This window comes from Aspergillus costaricaensis, assembly GCF_003184835.1.
Source record: "Aspergillus costaricaensis CBS 115574 unplaced genomic scaffold BO79scaffold_57, whole genome shotgun sequence".
NCBI lineage: Eukaryota > Fungi > Ascomycota > Eurotiomycetes > Eurotiales > Aspergillaceae > Aspergillus > Aspergillus costaricensis.
The window spans coordinates 98,475-116,975 of NW_020291857.1; the positions used below are offsets into that span (position 1 = coordinate 98,475).

At 50.9% G+C, this 18,501-nt stretch overlaps 4 protein-coding genes across 4 annotated transcripts; 2 read left to right on the forward strand and 2 right to left on the reverse strand.

The window, feature by feature from the left end:
• Positions 1 to 31: 31 nt before the first annotated feature.
• BO79DRAFT_183158 (actin cortical patch component) lies at positions 32 to 7,428 on the reverse strand. Its single transcript, XM_025680262.1, has 9 exons — positions 7,238 to 7,428; positions 6,878 to 7,116; positions 6,584 to 6,782; positions 5,901 to 5,989; positions 4,112 to 5,818; positions 2,151 to 3,449; positions 621 to 2,094; positions 407 to 568; positions 32 to 332 (listed from the first exon to the last, which is right to left on the reverse strand). The coding sequence occupies exons 1-9, from the start codon at positions 7,383 to 7,385 to the stop codon at positions 229 to 231; spliced, it is 5,421 nt and encodes a 1,806-aa protein (XP_025534235.1). The 5' UTR covers positions 7,386 to 7,428; the 3' UTR covers positions 32 to 228.
• Positions 7,429 to 7,577: 149 nt separating this feature from the next.
• BO79DRAFT_248865 (putative mitochondrial respiratory complex I chaperone (Cia84)) lies at positions 7,578 to 10,238 on the forward strand (the record flags this gene model as incomplete). The annotated part of the gene is made up of 2 exons (XM_025685745.1): positions 7,578 to 9,990; positions 10,070 to 10,238. Exons 1-2 carry the CDS (start codon positions 7,781 to 7,783, stop codon positions 10,236 to 10,238), a joined length of 2,379 nt encoding a protein of 792 aa, XP_025534236.1. The 5' UTR covers positions 7,578 to 7,780.
• Positions 10,239 to 10,752: 514 nt separating this feature from the next.
• Positions 10,753 to 14,240, reverse strand: BO79DRAFT_260289 (glutamate dehydrogenase (NAD(+)); the record flags this gene model as incomplete). Its single annotated transcript, XM_025686401.1, has 4 exons — positions 10,753 to 10,798; positions 10,857 to 10,957; positions 11,015 to 13,848; positions 13,922 to 14,240. 4 exons carry the CDS (start codon positions 14,238 to 14,240, stop codon positions 10,753 to 10,755), a joined length of 3,300 nt encoding a protein of 1,099 aa, XP_025534237.1.
• A 3,035-nt stretch (positions 14,241 to 17,275) lies between these two features.
• BO79DRAFT_241228 (uncharacterized protein) lies at positions 17,276 to 18,491 on the forward strand (the record flags this gene model as incomplete). The annotated part of the gene is made up of 5 exons (XM_025685096.1): positions 17,276 to 17,649; positions 17,730 to 17,824; positions 17,893 to 17,975; positions 18,058 to 18,150; positions 18,376 to 18,491. Exons 1-5 carry the CDS (start codon positions 17,536 to 17,538, stop codon positions 18,489 to 18,491), a joined length of 501 nt encoding a protein of 166 aa, XP_025534238.1. The 5' UTR covers positions 17,276 to 17,535.
• Between the last annotated feature and the right edge of the window lie 10 nt (positions 18,492 to 18,501).

Genomic DNA, 18,501 nt, shown 5'->3' on the forward strand with positions numbered 1-18,501 from the left:
TTTTATTGTTCCAAATTAAGTCATTGTCGTCATTTATTTACTTTGTGACTTCTTTTACTTGACAAGGGCAATCTGCTTTTCTACGGCATCCCCCGCGCGCACTTGGAAAGATGACCACTCTCTCTATACCTCTCACCGCCTTAGTCTCTTTGAGTTATAACCATACGCAAATACACCATAAAAGAAGTGATTTACAAACACCAGAATCAATCTCTATTGATCTCCTCACTAGGAATACAGCTTCACTGCATCCTCATGTAGGACCCCAAAGAGCCGGCTGATCTCACCCATGATCGCTTCAATCTCCACCGAGATTTGCCCCGTCACCAGAACTGTAATCGCGTCTAGAGTCAGCCATGTTTCCTTTCATTATTCCAATGATAGTAATAAGGGCTCCATAACATACTATAAGCGTAAAGTAGGGCATAGTCTTCGTCCGTCGATAGCCGTGACGTTTCAATGTCCTTGCGGTAATGAAAGAGCCGTGCGAGGAGCCGATCTCGAGCATGCTCCACGCTGGGGAGGACGTCGCTCAATGGATACTCCAGCTTCATCGAGGAGGCCATGACTATCTCAATCGTCAATTATCCATACTTAATGGCTACATTCGTGAGACTTACCAGATAGCAGATGGCTAATGCGGGAGGATAATTGTTGCCTTTCTTTTACCGTATACCGAAGTATAGCGAGTTCCCCTTCCGATGCGGTCATATTCTTGACCAACTCCAGGTTGATGGCGACAAATGCATCCACCAGACTTCGGGTGCGCCGCAAAATATTGCCATAGCTGGCATCCTGGAAGGCGCTTTTCAACTCAAACTCAGATCGCGCAGAGGCTTGGAGGGACTCCAGATGCGACAGGAACCGCTCCACCTCCAACTTCTCCCGAGCACTCATGAAGCCTGCAGTCTCTTGGGGGAAGGCCATTGTGGACAAAGGACCGCGCTTCCAGATCAGACTCATCCGTAGCCATAATAGGCTCAGGCCCTCTTTCAACCTTTCCCGGGCGCTGATCGGCCATATGACTCGCGTGATGATGATACCCCACACGCAGCCTGACAAAACCGCCGCCACTCGGTGGAGGGCGATTTCAGTAATGATTGGGCTATCGCCCCCTTCATCTTGGTCGTCCCTGCCTTCCTTCTGGGTAAGTGAGTAGGCGTACAGCACTGAGAGGTTGTAGGTGAGCATGATAAACCGGCCCATTGGACCTTGACCGCGGACAATGATGAGGTAGAAGTTCCATGTGGCCATGAGCAACCCCAGGAAAGCGAGAGCGAACACGTTTTCTGCACTCACGTACCATGAAAGGATGGCACACAGTGCCCCCAGGCATGTTCCAAAGAACCGTGCATACCCCGTAGTATTGGAAGCACCAATCGTCATGGAACATACCAACATGTAGGACAAGAGCCCCCATTCACCTCGCCAATGGGAATAGAAGGGCCGAGTAGATTGGAGGAATGACGGCAAGGCATATAGTGCAGCGCCTGCTCCGACTTTGATCGCGAATTTGGTATCGTCGCGGCGGAAGAACCCCAGCGACCTCCATATGCGATAGCCGAGACGCTTCTCGGCGGCAGAGGTAACTCTCTCGATCTTGGCCGGTGAAGGGCTAACAGATGACTCCGGTGAGCTGGTCATATCCCGCCGAGGTGCTGCGCCTGTGTCATCAGCCGTTGGAGCCAACGACTGCTCCATGTCATTCTTCCTCGTTCTAGAGCCACCCCATCGCCAAAACTTAAGCCAGCTCCAAGTTCTCCCTGTCGGTCTTTCCTCACTTTCCAGTTGTAGTTCATCCAATATATCTAAAAGCTCTTTTAATTGCTCCCCAAACTCCAGCAAAGAGAAACTGAAGTGTCCACAGCTTGCAGAAACCTCTTCCAAATCAGCTTCGACTTCTAGCTCTTGTACCCCGGTGAGCTCGCGTTGTCTATAGATGGTCTTGAGCGCTTCTTCGCGCGACTGTCTATAGAGCTCAAGCGCACGATCTAGACTCGTCCGGTAGCGACTGTTGACGGAAACTCTAAATTCAGGCGCGGGAGTGAACGGGATGTCTCTGAATATTTCTTTAAGGGTAAACGCAAGCGAGCGCTGTGGACTGTTAGCATTCACTGATCTCCGCTTCATCTGTCGACATGATAGCTCACCATAGAAGGCCCTAAATGGCTGATAAAGAGGGCAAATATATCTGCCGGATGCAGAGGATTCGTTGGGTTACCATTGGCGTCGTTCATATCAGCAGCCCCGAGTCTGTCTTCTTCGTCTGGTTGCTCATCGATTCGTTCCAGGAATGGCCCATCTTCATGGAGTGACCACGGACTTATCAAGGGCATAGGGCCGGTTTCGGGGACGTGACTCTGTAGCTGTGCGAGCTCCGTTGGTTTGAGCAACTGGAACTGCAGATGGGCTGCACTGCGTAAACCACCCATATTATGAGTGATGTCCTGCACCCAACGAACTAACTTCTTCTCCAGTCGGTACTCTTTTTCCGTGCCTGCCACAAAATGCTCAAGCTTCGCCTCCCTTACAAGCTTGTCTAGCTGCGCATATGCTTTTTTATGGCGCGCAGCTGTGTTGGTGAACTCTTCAGTCTGGAGTTCCTCTTCGGAGCCACTGAGGAAGCTTTCAGTGATCAGAGCCAACATTGTCGCCAAGCTTTCAGTGACAGTAGTCAAGTTGGATCGGAGCTTTTTGCGTGCGGATATGGGGAAGATCAGAAAAGACACGGCCATTGTGATGGTGACACCCATCACGACCATTTTCAGAACCTGAGAGATCTTCGCAAACGATAGATCCCCACTTTGTACTGCACCCTCCTTAGTTAAGACAGTTATGGTCGACAATGAAGCTAGGGAGCATGCGACGTTAACAAGCGGATCGCCGAGTCTCTGTTTCGTCCAACCAATGAAGCCTAGCCCGCCGCCGCAGAATACAATGAGCACGACGGCATGTCCCACGGGGAGCATATGTAAAGTGTCCTGAAAGAACATCGAGACACACATGCTGGTGAGAGAGATGAAGGCAGCATAAAGGAAGGCAAGAAAGGCACAAATCAAAGCCTTGTACATGCCGCCCTGCGATCTCGCTGGATGAAAGTAGACCGTGACGGTAGCAACCATATGTTTGCCATCTTGATGGCCCAGGAACGACGCAATGACCGGGACAAAGGTCGCGAGTGATCCAAGCAAGTAAGCTAGACTGCACTTCAAAACGCCGATTCCTAGCTCCGACGAAACGAACTCATGCATCCATGGCCATGTATGTTGAAGTCCATACCAGAGCCGTGCTGGGAGGCTCGTGGGGCACTCGATGACATTTCTGGGAAGAAGTGGCCGTCGTTCATCGTTGTCGCTATCCCCGTGTGGGTCAGGATATGGGTTTCGTAGATTAATGAGGCCCTTGAGTCGCTGGCCCGTTCTCGGTAAGACGAAGGTTGCGTAGCGTAACTGAGAAAAGCAATATGGATCAGCAACGCGACATAAGCTTCTTCTATTTCCCGTGCTGACAGGCGTTTTTGGCAGGGTCGGGGGTGCACCGTTAACCCGTAGAGGTTGAGGCAAGGGGAAGAAGTCTAGGCCAAGCAACCTAGCTAGCTAGATAGTAATGCTAGCTAGGTAGTGGTTGGAGATAGCTAGCTATGCAGCTTACCTTCTTCGGGCGCAGAAAGCGCCGGGCACCGCTGCTCGATGAGTCGCCCGGCAGAGACATGATCTGTTTACCTCATTTTCCCTTCCCGGTTTCCACTCGAGCGTATAGAAGAGACTGCCGGAACTGGCGACACTGGAACAGGAACAGGAACAAGGCCTTGTTCCACCATGATCTTGTGCGCCGGTGGAGAGCTTGGGAGGTCCGGTGACCAATGCGAGCGGGCATTGCGACGAGACTCACGCACGGGTCACGCCCGCGTCATCCCAGCCCGCTTTCTACTACACTATGAGATGGCTCTCTACAAACTGATAATATCCGAACAATGACAACTCAGAAAGCCAAAGCCAGGTAAACGCAAAATATATTGTGGACCAGCCAAAACCTCAAACGTTCACTATACACTTGGCATATTCTCTATAAGTCGACCCCATCACTAATTGAGACCTTCCACTTTCCATACCTTGACTGCCGCATCAGCACCAGCTGAGGCAATCTTAGATCCTCCGGCGATCCAGGCAACACCGTTCACGCCTTCTTTGTGAGCGTTAGACACCTGAAGCCAGTCGCCGGGCTTGGACAAACTCCAGACGAAGATGTTGGTATCCAATGACCCGCTGGTCAGGTGGTCATTGTCGTCGTTCCAGGCAAGTGAAGTAATTCGAGAAGTGTGCGCCGTCCAACGATCCGTAACAAGGCTACCGTCTGCGACCTTGTAAACAAGGATACGACCCCGAGAGTCGCCCACAGCCAGGAGAGATCCATCGGGGGAGAAAGACAAGGCAGACACCGCATTCCGCGTGGCCTTGATGGTAGCCTTGGGGGAAAGGCTCGTGGCCGCGATATCCAAGATTTGGACGGTCGCATTTTCACCTCCGACAGCTGCAACGTTGCCATGGGCCGCAACCGCAGTGACTGGGAAGTCAGGCTTGAAGTCGCCAGTCTTCTGTCCGTCCTTGTAGATCTCGACGCTCTCCGACGCTCCCACCAACACCAAGTCATTTGCGGCTGCAACGCCCTTAGGCTGTCCGGACAGCTTAGAAGAGATTCCGGTATAAGTCTTAGCACCAATATCCACGGAGCGAATGGTGTCGTCCCAGGCGACGCTGTAGATCCGACCATTACCTTCCTGTGTAGGCGCGAGACCTGCGATGTAGGTCGTGTGGCTGTCGCCTTCCATTTCTTCTGCGGCCCCCGTGGGAACATCCCAGCTGCAGACCCGGCCGTCAAAACTTCCAGTCCACAAGGTCTCGGCATCGCTGCCAGAGCGAGACTGGGTCAAGGACGTGATATTCTTCTGGTGTCCCTGGACGATCTGTCTGGGCTTCGGGGTGCCTTCAACTAGGTAGTTAAGGTCGCCGCTCAACGAAAGACTGATCAGCAGTCCATCGCTTCTTCCCTGAGGCCAGACCACTCCGACCTGCTGGTCCTTGACATTTGCAGCCCCTTCCTCTCCCATGTTCCAACTCTGGGTAACCTTGCCCGCTTCCACGTCCCAAATCTTAACAGTCTTATCTGCGCTGGCTGTGGCAAATTTCCGCGAGTCTTTAGACCAAGAAAGGCCGAAAATACTGCCGTTGTGCTCTCCTTCGCCAATCTGGCCTCTGACTTCTCCCGTCTTGCCATCGTACAGCCAGATCTTGCGGTCCGCGCCAACACTGACCAATGTCGAGCCATCCGGGCTGAAGCCGACTCCATAGATATAGTTGGTGTGCTTGTCACGGATTCCCGTGTTGAATTTGAATGGTGCGCCGTGGTAGAAGACTAGGTTCTTGTCATCACCAGCGGCAGCTGCCCGCAACGGCCTTTGCTGCCTGATCGAGACGGAATTGATCTGTTGCGTGTGGCCATAGATCTCGCCGACAGTGTTACCACTGTCCCAAGAAATGCAGTGACCGTACCGCTGCTTTCCGTCACCGACAGCAATGATACGCTGGGAATCGCCATCCCAGGCAAGATCATTGATCCGGCCATTCACAATGCTGTATTCGCCTTTGGTGATACCCTCTCCAACACAGTCCCAGACTCTCACTATACCACTAGCATCACCACTAGCAACATAGAAGCCCGAGGGAGAGAAGCGGGCAACAGTGGTCTGCGTCTTATGTTCGGTGTACTGCCTGGCGATGGCGGGGTTGTCAATCGAGCGGAGGAAAACCGATTTGTTTGCCTGAAGATTACAAGAAAGGGACAGTCAGCATCGAAAGAAGCTTTATATTCGCATGAGTTCTAGCAAAACATCAATGCCATACCGCATATGCGATCCGTTCGCCCTTGGCGTCCGCGGAAAGCTGAGTGGGCTGACCCCTGGTGGTGGAGGGGCTGGCAGCCCAGATGGATTCTAGGTGGCCTGTTAGCAATGAATGATAATCAATCGGGCAGTAGGTGGGAACGGACCATTCGTGATAGACATGGTTGTATTTACATGCAATGTCCGTCGCTAAATAAAGACACAAGTAGAATCAACCAAAGCTAGAGATGTTGGGTGAGGGAAACAGGGGAAGGGGGAGAAGCACGGCGATGTTTAGGTTGTTGACGTATGGGTGGGGGTGCCGCCGAAACACATGGGCCGCGGATGCTGCCGTGGGTTGACCGGGCAGGTACGTACTTATATAACCACTGGTATCGTCTTATCAGAGGCATTAATGCTCATTCAGTCCAGTCTAGATTGCTGCCTGGAATTCCCCTTCGGTCCCGGTCATTGCGCAATGTCATATGTATTGGTTGGATTGAAATGAGGATAATGATGGTAATAGTCGTAGTTGTACATAGGCCATCCCGTCAAGGCTGTCTGGCTAGCAATAGAAGAACAGAGAAAAAAAAACACCAAGGAATTCAAAAGCTGAGAATAAAGATGAAGTATCATATCGAAAGCAACCCGAGTCCAGTCCGTGACCCTACACCCATGTTATACAGAGGAACTCTAATCAGTAACCACTTCCTCCCTCCATCCGCGACCTTGCTTCGGCCGCCAGAACTTCCGGGTGTCGGTGAACACTGGGCATGAGACCAAGTCCAACAGCTCTCCGAATGGCCTTGGAGATCTTGCGCTGGTTAACGGGCCGCAGACCCGTCATGTTTCTGTGCTTTATCCGACCCATCGAGGTGATATATTCCGACATGACAGAGAAGTTCTGTGGTGCATCAAATGTCAGCAATCGGAAATATTAGTCTCTAGAAAAAAGCATGCTTTTTTTCTTTTGCAAGGGCTCAGAATGCGTCGGTATACCTTATACAAATCCAGAGGGTTCAGGTTCAGTGCGTCAAAGGCATCAGTCGAGGGACTGTAGCGCTTCCTCCATTTCTTCATCTCTGCCGGGCTGAGATCATGAGGGGCATAGAGATCACCGGCTTTCCATTCACGCGTCTGGTACCTCTCCAAGGCCCTGCTCTCACTCTGAGCCCGCTGCTCCTCGAGGAATCGGCGGCGGTCCACTGGCCCACGACGGCGGTTGTACACTTTGGGAGCTGTGTTGAAGCCAACGATTAGCAAAGGGACAATTGAAAGGGATTTAATTGAGATAGAAATCCCCCCAGATTCTGTCTAAGAAGCGGGTAGAGACTGGGACTGAATAGTAGCATCACCTACACCGAGATCTGGGACCACGCTGAGGAGCGGGATTCGGAGCAGCAGCCGTCGAATTCCAGCGACAAGCAACACTAGCAGCAGCAGACACCGACCCAAAGGCCGAGCCAACGGTGCGCAAAGGCGACCACGAAAAGAGATGAAGAGCCATACTGGGACAGTGAGATGGCCAAGGAGTGGGGGACGAGAATGACAATCCGGAGAGAAAAGGTCGGGGGTGATGAAGCTGGCCGACGATGCGATCGATTTTCTTTTTTCGGCACGCGCCAAGAGCCGCCTGGACTTCCGCCCGCAACTCCGTCTCCTCCATTTCATTCCCACCTCTCGATCCAAGGAAACACACCTCGGTGCCATTGCGTCAATTGGCCTGATTCTCCAATCGGTCTCTGCATCCCTTGACATCGTGCATACACCGTGCTTCATGGTGTCTGGCAAACAATTGTCTTATACTTCATACGTCTCTGCTGAAAAGGGAACTAGACAAGAAACGAAATACTCGACTTCCCTTCACCAGGGAGCTCCTCGCATCGACACGTCTTGATCAACATGCAGTCCCACCTGACTAGAAGGGTCTTTTGGGCCATCTTGAATAATGAGCCTCTTTCATCATCACGCTGTCACTATCGCCTCCTGCATACTGCTCGTAGCCATCGATCCCGCAAGCTAGGTCCTCTCTGTCCATACCATGCCCAGCGACGCGGGCTTTTCGCTTTTGCGGCTCCAACTGCCGAACCTCAACCTGCGATTCTGCCCTCTGAAACTGGATTGAAGCCAATGCGAGACTTGCTGAGATCACTGAGTGACCAGAGCAGAGGCCCCGCCAATGGAATTCTGGCCAAAGCTTTCCAGGACTTTGTCGTTGCACGCGCGGAAACGCCTGGAATCATTACGAACTACCATGCGAAGCTGCTTGTTACTACCTGGAAGTACCTCAGAGCCCGCGAGGGGGAACTGGAACGCATGGAATGGCAAAAGGTCTTTTCCACCGAGAACCTCGAGAATCTCCTCTACGTCCTGTCGGAGGCAAAATGTTTGCCAGAGGCGCACGAAACCGTGCGAAAGATGGCCCGTCTAGCTTTCTTGGAGCTTTGTGCGGACCATGGATTTGGGAACAATCACGTCAGCCGTCCTGCGCTTCTATCTTACATTCATATCCAGGCAATGCTTGGTAACCCAGATGAGGCGCGGCATGTGGTCGAGAACTTCTGGAACCGACTGAGCAAGACCAGTCCTTCCCCTTGGCTCACAGTCATGAAAGGCTATGCCATTATCAACGACAGAAACCAGCTCAGACGCACCACGGAAAAGCTGAACGAGCACGGCATTATGTTTGATCAGCATGCCCATGAAGAGCTGGTCAGCATCCTCGTTGAACAGGACCTGCTAGCAGCATTGAAAATGGTTTACGAGAGTCTCTCGCTTTCCGGAGAAGAACCCTCCGTTCCCGCGAAGGAAGCTGTCATCCGCTACGCAATCCTGAAGGCCGAGACAGATTGGGCAAGCTCTATCTTCGAGTCGCTTTCGCACGCACCGATTTCGGAGACCATCAATATCACGCTTCTTTGGGAAGCTGTTCAAACTAAGAGTGCTGCGGCCGTCCAGGAGAAGGCCAGAATTCTGACCGCTGGGAACCAAGAGGCCAGCGAATCACTCACCATCTCATGCGTGAACGATCTGATGGAATACGCCAACTCTATCAAGAATCCTGAATTGACCGTAGAGTTCGCATCTCTCGCCTCCCAGTGGGGCCTGGAGCCGGACTTGCAAACCTACCTACTGCGACTGGAAGCGTACATTCAAGCTGGGGATGTGAAGACTGCACTGAGCTCCATGGAAGATCTGCACGACCCAGAGACCATCATGCTCGAGAACTTGCCATTGATGAACAAGCTGATCACCGTCCTTTGCTACTCAAGTCAGGAGGATGCCGTGGTGGAGAAAGTGGGCTCTCTCACCGATCCGTTATTCGAGAACAACGTCCGGTTGGAAGCAGACACTCTGGCAGCGCTGACGCACATGCTATTGTACCGTCGTGAGTGGGAGGCCGTCTCCGAGCTCCTTCGTCCACGTCTCGGGCTCTACGACTCCGAAGAAAGAACCAAAGTCCGCAATACTCTCACCAACTTCATCACCGATCTGACCCAGGAAACCGATGACGCCTGGGAAATGTATAGACTACTCCAGCTCGCGTTCCCTGAATCCGGCGTCAGCCTGAGAACCGAGATAATGAGCTCATTCTTCAAGCGAGACCGTAGCGACCTAGCCTTCCTGGTCTTTGGACACATGCGACAAGCAGAAGACTTCGCACGACGACCCAAACCCGACACCTACGCGCGGTGTTTCCAAGGTCTCGCGCGAACACAAGATGCGAAGAATCTCGAACTGGTCCACAACATGCTCAAGCTCGACGTGGAAGTCGACCTCAACACGCGCCTCCTGAACGGCCTCATGCTGGCATATGCTGCCTGCGATATGCCCGAAAAAGCGCTGGACGTATTCCGCGACATCCTGCAATCGGATGAAGGCCCATCCCACAAAACCATCACCATCTTCTTCAAGACATGTGAAAAACACCACAACGGAATCCAGGAGGCCATGCGGATGATGAGCAAGGTCAAGCGTCTCGAAATCACCGTCGATCGCCAACTGTACATGGCATATGTCGAGGCCTTGGCCGCACAGTGCGAGTTTGATCTTGCCACTGAAGCGCTGGATAAGATGCAGGCTGAGACTGGATACCTGCCGACTCGCAACTCGTACGTTTCACCTCTTCCTATAGTCCAGTTAACCCCAAGTTAGGTCTGAAAACATGTACTAATTCATACGAAACTACAGGATCGGATTACTCTACAACGCCATCCCGTATCAGTACTGGAAGGATGAGGTTGAGAAGTGGGCCAAGGATAAATACCCCGATCTGTGGGCGCAGTTGGAACAGATCGAGCGGACCGAGTATGAAGAAGGGCCGAAGTTCAACATTAAGGACAATGAGGTGGTCGTCTAGTCACTATATGCGTGTTATATAGGCTGGTGACATTTGTACTTTACTTCACTATCTATGTAGCATTATCTGAGCCTGCAGCATTACATATCATTCATGTCTAACTTGTTATTTCCACTTATCCTGTCAACTACGCCTTGTAGATATCTATGCTACAAGACAGATCGATTGGGGTGTGGGTAGGAACTTTTTTGACTGTGTCCTGTAAGTATGTCTCAAAAAATCCAACAGTGACGAAAGGTGTAATTTTGCAAGTGTGGCAGCAGTGAATTTCAACCTGACTATTCTGGGGGTGTATTCAAGTTGAATTATCAGAGCAAACTACTTAGATGCAAAAGGAAAGAAAACGGAGATGATATATTAGGTCTGTATTATTCATGTCTTTTTTGTATCCCATGCAATGGATATCGTCACAATTAGAATATCCGTAACACTGCTGATGAGCAGTAGGTATGTATTTCCCGGAAAATGCATATCACCAAACAAACACAATCATAAAGAAAACAGGTATATCCGTCTAAGAGTCGTGTTTCGCGTTGAGCTGCGCAATACGCTTGGTCATGCTGTAGTCATCATTAGAAAAATGCATCAAATGTTCTGAGAGGGAAATGAACGACTTACAAGTCAAAGAAGGAGAACTGGCTCGGGCTGCTACCATACTCATACACGAAGCGGCTGGCAAGGTAGCTGCCAAAGATGGCTCTCAGATAGTTCTCCGGCACCTATTAAATGGTCAGCATCACGTTGATGAACTATGTTGGGCTGTAAGTAATACTAACCCGCTGAAGGATGGTGTCGAGACCAATCTTCTGCAGAAGGAGGTTCGGCAGAGCATCGTGGAGGACGGAGCGGCGAAGCTCAACATTGTCCCACAACTCTGTCTTCTGAAGTTCTTCATCCAATTGAGTGATGGCAACACTGAGACGGTCGCTCAGGACGCTGCGAAGCAATCCTGTCTGCTCATGTTCGCGCCAAATCGCTTCAAACTCGAGAGTAGCATTTGACTTGATGACCTCCTGCACCTGCTTGACATATTCACTGTAGAATGTGGGCACGGTACCATCCTCGCGGATGCACATGTTCTCCACAAACTCTTCGTCGTCGAAAGACAGGGAAGCCAGGACCTCCAATGAGGAGGATGTTACACCTCCCTTGTTGGCAGAAGCATCCTTGAACAGGATGCAACCAGCCCTCTCGAGGCGAAGCTTGCTGTCTTGTGTAATGAACAGGTTTGCACCCTCGACAATGTACGGGATGGTGGCCTTTCCGTCCTTGATGAGTTTTCCCACGGTGGAGAGATCAATAGATTCAGGTCGTCCACCGCAAGGCACGAATGTATCATATTGCTGGTCACGACGCAGATGGAACAGGTTGCGGAAAATCATACCATTGTGGACCAGCTCGCCACTTGGCAAATGAACGTTGCTTTCATCAACCAGAACCCGATAACCCTTGGGTGAGAGCTTCGACAGGTCGAACTCAGAGATGGTTGCCCGCTTCTTGGCGAGTCTGACAAGCTCCTCATGATTCAGTCCCTGGGGATCAACGATCACACCGGACCCGTCGACAATGGCGGTGTATTTCTCATTGGACAGGAGGATCTCGTTAGAGCCCAGATCGCCGTCAGGCCCACCAGTCTGCAACTTTCGGATGGTGCTCGGGTCGATCTTCAGCTTGCGGTAGATACCAAGCACATACTGACGGACCGACAGGGTCGTCATGCCATAGGTATCATGAGGGATACCGCCGAGCTTGGGGCTCTTGCCCGTGAAGAACGACTTCCACCAGGGGGCACCGCGGTTGCGGGCATGTTCCGTGGCCCAGTCGACCAGTTCGGCCGTGTTCTCGTCGGGTCCCATGAACAGAATCTCGTCCTTGCCATGCAAGTCCACAATCGGGTCCTTGATTCCCGGGCTGACAGGAGGCAGCAGCAGGTCCAAGATACTGTCGATGTACTTCTCGAAAGCCACGCGGGCCTTATCCTGATGGTTAACGTCAAGCAGGATCACACCCTTTGCGCCACCTTCGGGGATATCCTTGTTCTTGCGTTGCTGGGTATTGGCAAGGTTGTAGTTCTCGTCGAATAGTGAGCGCGCATTGATACTGTAGGCCTCCTTGTTCCGACTCTTGACAATACGGATGCCGCCACGAGCAATATCCCGGAATCGCAAGTGGAATCCACGGAACTCGGAGCTGATTACCAAGAACATACCGTAGAGGCGCTGGGGATACTCATGTTCCGGCAAGAAGTCGGGGTTGAGTCGGAAGCTGAGAGCAACCTTGGTTGGGGTGAAGAAGTTGGTCTTGAGGATGGAGGCGTTGAACACGCGGAAGGCACTCATGACCATTTCGTCATGTTCATTGGCCGCAGTACTCGAGATGAGCTGCTTCAGCTTGTGGCCGTCCAACACCTCGTCAACCTGCAGACGCAGGTAACTCAGAGTGGGGAGGAAGTCATCCTCGGCGGGACCCCGCGTTTGCACGTAATGCGTGTTGGCGAAGTCCAAGTAAAGTTTGTGGATGAGTTCCGGGTACTTGTTGACGATCTCCAAGATGTAGTCCGAGGTGAACGTCTCGGTACGCAACCTCTTCTTGATCTTCGCCAACAGCTCCGCATGGACGCTGTTGTTCGAATCCAAAAGATCTGTCAGGGAGATGTATTCGGATCCCAGTCGGTTCAGGAACTGCTGCACGAACACCCAGGCGCAGTGGGCATAGATTGTTTCCTGCAAGCTAAGGCGGCCACTGGCGAAATGGTGCTGGAACTTGTTCTGCGGAATGCAGTACAAAAGGGAGACTTCCTTGATGATCTGGTGGATGGCAGCCTCAATCGGGGGATACTTGGCGGCAATCTCCTTGTTAGGAAGAGGACGCAGGTAAAGCGAAATCACCGTGATGCCGTTGGAGAAGTTCTCCAGGTACTTCCGTGAGCTGGTCAGGCGGTAGTAGTGGTACAGATCGGAGAGCGCGCTGAAAAGCCCCATGGCAGAGCCTTGGCGGTAGGCAATGACCAGTCTCTTTTCGCGGCTCTTTTCAATCTCAAACAGCTCAATAACCGGGCCGGAGCGGCTCACGGCATTGCTGATGATTTCCTGGTAGATCGCCTTGGTGTTAGGGGTGGCTTTCTGCAGGAACCTCTTTTCGCCGATGATATCGATGTTGGTCTCGTACGGATCGGGATTAGGGTTGGCAAACTGGCACTTGTACACGAAGTAACAACGGAGCTGTTGCCCATCATCACCGGGGATAGGTGTCGGGGAACGGAAGGTCTCAACGCGATAGCTGTTGCCTTGAGTCGAGGGGTTGATATACTTCTTATCAATCCGCTGTTCATACCCGGGGCCTTCGACTGTTGCGATACCGGGCTTGCTGGTATCAATGTAGACAGCATGATCTTCTGCTTCCTTATCCAACCGGATTTCGAGCTTCTTGTCGTCACGGGCATAAGCTGCAACCTTGGCAGCATATAGCGAGAGAATCTGCGTGACGATAGCGTCCACAGACTCGGTCTGGAAGTATGTGTCGTCAATGCCGAGCTGGTTGTAGAACCACTCGGTTTCCCCGACGACAAATTCAATGGGAATGAAGCCTTTCTTCTCCAGCTGATCCATGACTGGTGAACGAGAGAGCAAAGAGTCAGATGAATTGCCACCAATAGAATCAGACGGATTTCGAATTCCACTCACCTTGCTCCATTTGCTTTTCCTTCCCTTCGAATTTGGCCGCCACATAGCCGGGGTCTTCCTCTGACAGAATGCGATGCTGGCCACCACCGGGGATGGCCAGATGTGTGGGCTGCGGCGATGGTTGGCGCACGCTGGAGCCAGCTACATTGTCAAGGATCTTATTGTGGGGGTGTCTTTGGAAACCAAGAGGAGTTCCAGCTCCTGACTGAGAACCATCGTTGCTCCCGTAGAGTTTCGGCCCCGTCCGCATGGGAAGGGTGTTGGTGCCATTGAGGTGGCCGTCGGAAAGAGGCGACGAAGAAGGCGCGGGAGAGACCATGATGGGAGTGGAGTGGCAAGAGGAATATAGAGGCTCAATTGAACTCAGAAAAGAGGCGGCACTAGTGGGTTTTATACCTGCTACCTGGTGAGCCATGCATGGATTAACAAAGACAGGAGCCAAGCTGCTAGCGATAATAAGAAAACTGGTTCGTGCGCGAGAATGGAGGGGGGAGAGAGGGAGGGAAGCTGAAGCCGAGAAAGATAAGGCAGCCACACAGCTGCATAAAGATGTGCAGGAGATGGCGCCGGCGCAGAGAGATATAGAAGGAAGCAAGAAGGGAAAGAATGGAAATTCTAGACCACAAGCGACAAACCTACCTCAATGGAAGCGTCGATTGATGCAAAGGAAAATTGGTGATCTGGCGTTGCTACGGGCCAAGGCAATGACGAAAGCTCGAAGCTTATCGGGGAGAGCAAGAGAAATGAGCCAAACAGACTGAAACGGGTTCACTTGTCGGTACCAGCCATCAACCGACACGTCACCAATAAAATGCACAGAGAGGTTGAGTTGAGAGAGTTTTAGGATTTCACGAATGGAACGAAACACAGATGAGAGTGGAAGATGGGGAGAGAAGAGGGAAATGTTAAGTAGTGGAGAGGATCCAATTTATCCAAGAAGGAAAGAAGGATGCGAATTCAAATCAAGATCAGATCAGATCAGATCAAATCAAATCAAATCAAATCACAAAGGAAAGTTATTCACGGTGATGGACACGAACAAAGCAATGGAAATCCGGTGCGAATCCACACGGCAGATGCTGGCTCTTTATACAAACTGGAGCTGAAGCCAGACGAAGAGTCGTATTTCCCCAAAGGTAAAACAAATAATAATAATTGAATAATAAACATTTCTTATTATCACATCGAAAGAAAAAGAAGAATTAGAAAAATAAAAAATAAAAATAAAAATTCAGAGATTTCCCAAAACGAAATTTAATCCGAAATGGCACAGCCATTATTAAGTCATACCTGCAACACTTCTTTGGGAAGCCCAAATAGTTATCATTCGGCCAGCCAGCCAAACCCAGAGAGCCGGTGCTATGCGATCGGCCAGGAACGGGGCCCGGTCCGGGGCAAGTCGTTGGACGGCCTGGCTGTTTCTGCCTGAGGATCATGGATGGCCCGCCCTTGTGCATGGGTCTCCACGTTGCCGTTGTGGTCTCCAACTGTCAAATTCATGTTTTGTTCCTACTCAAGATACCACGGTGGCTAGATACGTTATGTAGTACAGACTCAATGAGGCTTGTACGCCGGAAGTAGACTGTGTATATGAAGCGGTACTTTCATCCATGAAAAAAAAAACTTTCTATTTCTCTCCTTGCCTTACTCCCATGTACGTTCCCTTCTTTTCCTTTTTTCCTTTTCCCTTTCCCTCATTGATACTGGCCCGTCTGTGCAACGGCTCCACGGCGGATGACTCGATTCACGATGCCAAGTCGAGTGGGTCCCAGCTTCCTTTTTCGGTATCGCGAACCATTTTAGTTCAAATGAGGCAAGTGTGAAAAATACCGCAAGATACCGACGTGATTGGTAGCCCAGGGCTAAAAATGGAAAAATTGCCTCAGATGCTTTGGAACGGGAGCTGGAGTCATTGTGGCTGGTTTTGCCGGTTCATAGTTACTAACAAGGTATGGAGTAAAAGGGAGTGTCACCTGAGTTCAGTCCAGGGGCGGCGGCGTCCAGGCACAAATTTAGAAAATAAAGTGACTCTCTGTCGCGTGAGACTTCTACGGGATAGATCCAAATTGAGATCTATTACTCACTATAGATAGATAGTGTGTGTGAGTATGTGTCTGTGTGAGAAACTCGATTGAGATGGCCGGTAAGGTCTTTGACCACCTGCATGCAGTGAGGTCAGTCAGTCAAAGTAAGTAAGTAATAAAGTAGGTAGATAGTAGAAGGCCAGTTATAATTCTTTCCCCGTAAGATACTCCGTTACAGCATCCATACTTAGTTAGTGTACGTTCTGTTGCCTCTAAATTCCCGGTTTAGTCAGCTGACCGGACCGGCTGGAGGGGGCCAACAACTCCACTTAGTAGGGCTGTAGGTTTCGAAAGGGGGTTTTGGTGTGTCATGGTGGCCAGTCCGCTGCAAATCATCGCCGACGATGCCGAATTTTGCAGGTTTCTCTGCGTAATGGCGAGCATCAACGGAGGGAAAAATGCCGCACTTGATTGCTCTTCGGGCTTATCATATTAGCAACCGGGGTTTCTTATCGGATGTGTGTGGCAGATAGATAGCAGCAAGAATTCGAGTACTTTGTCATGGTTAATTGTGATCAGTTGAGGGTAGTTTCTTCAATGATACTTACTACTTTAGACTACTATAGATACAGATTATCTTTTTTAGGAATAGATCTATCAACTTGGCCCAGAATCATTGGGCTCCTTTGTGTCCAGCCTGATAAACTGACTGATAACTAAACCTACTTGGTACTTGACCGCATTGAGGGAAGGATGGATCACACACACCGCCATTACAATACCACTTTTGGGAGATTTGCACTGTCGGGGATAATTGATTAGTTAAGTTACTTAGTATTGGGTAACCACTTAGTAGAAAAGAAGTAGTATTGAGTTAGCGGGCACGCAATTTCCAATTTCTTTGAGTGTGAAGTCATATGTGTCCGTCGAAGTTTCCTCACGCATCTAGACTTGCGGGGGGGGGGATGGTCGATCGGTACCTGGAAGATGGCCCGTGGCTACCATTTCTGTACTATTCTCAATCCATTCCTAGTCAACTTGCGGGGAGGGGGAGGGTTTGAGGGAAACTGCCTCCTACTAGTCTCCAACAGTCCAACTTCCCCAGTCAAATGAAATGCTTCGGAATCCCCAGCCGGAATTCCCATTATTAAAATGGCTCAAGCCTACCCCGTGCTATTACCCCATAGAAAGTCCGTCCGCGTATCCTCTTTTCCCCAAAGTTCCAAATTCCCAACATTCCCCTCTTCTTTTAGAGGCGGGGGTGGATAATTGTTCCTTTTCCTCATTCTCTTTCAATATCTTTCGCCCCTTCCCCTTGGCTGGTGGAAGTGGAACGGATGGGGATCAGACTTCCAAACATGAGTGGTTTTGCTTTAACCCACCGGAGGCTCCACTTGCTCGTCGTCTCGAATGGTCCATATGAAGTAATGAGAACTCCATCACTGGAAGACAAAAGAATACTCCCGGACCATGCGCCATCCCCAGCGGCTCCCATTCGCTGTCGGCTGCTTCGTTCGGTTGCCGTGATTCCTTGATGCAATGACGTACAACCCGCCATTCGCTGCCTGGATGTAATCCAGACATGCCAGGATGAGGCACGCACAAGCGGTGTCGCGCATTCTGCATCTTGTGACTCCCGAGTATTTTCACCGTCTTTGCTACTTGATTGCTCGAGCTCGGCTGCTGGTCGCTGATAGGTGCTTAGTCTTTAGACTTGTATCAAAGACACTCAGCTGAATAGGCTCTCGGACAGCTTTGCATGAAGACACGGCTGCTGCTGGGAGGAACTTTATCCCGGCGACATATCATCAGCAAGTCCGATCCCGACAGGTCACATACCAAGGCCAACTCTGTCACCTGCATTTCAGAGTTTCGAATGGTTGGATGCAGTCAAGGCTGCTTGGTCGCTGCCATTGCCCTCGTGCACTGGAGGTAGTTAGGGGGCAGTATAATGGCTGATGAGCTGCAGACATCTATCATTTACACTCTGCAGCATCTGCATGCAAACCACGTTGATCAGCTTCCGCTTGGTTTGCTCTCACTCCTGCATGGTGCAAGCTGCAATACAACCGGCTTGAGGAGCTTGTGGTCGTCTTCGCTCACAATGAGTAGGTCCTCCGATAAGATCCTACTGGACGGGATACAGTTCAACTATCTATATTGCGTCGGGTGAACCCATCCATAATGCACTCAGCGTGCTGCATGGTGAACTAGTTTACACCTGCAATGATTGTCATTATAAAAGTTCGAAGTTGATACAGTGAAACTTTGCTCCACCATGTGTACAACCAATCGAACAGGCAACGAGTGCAATGGATTGAGATAGTGCTGTAGAAGATTCAAGAGGGCTGATGATGGTGAGTACCCGTCACAGCGGACTTTACACTTCCCCTATTTCTCGCTGTTCAAATCTATGTGATCCGTTTCCAGGCTCTCTCATAATGCAAGGCACACAGAAACAAACACATGAGCGTCCTTATCATGCATCCGAGGGTCCCACTGATCTGGCCATCATTAGCAGTCCCAGATATAGAACGTTGAAATAACATACAATAG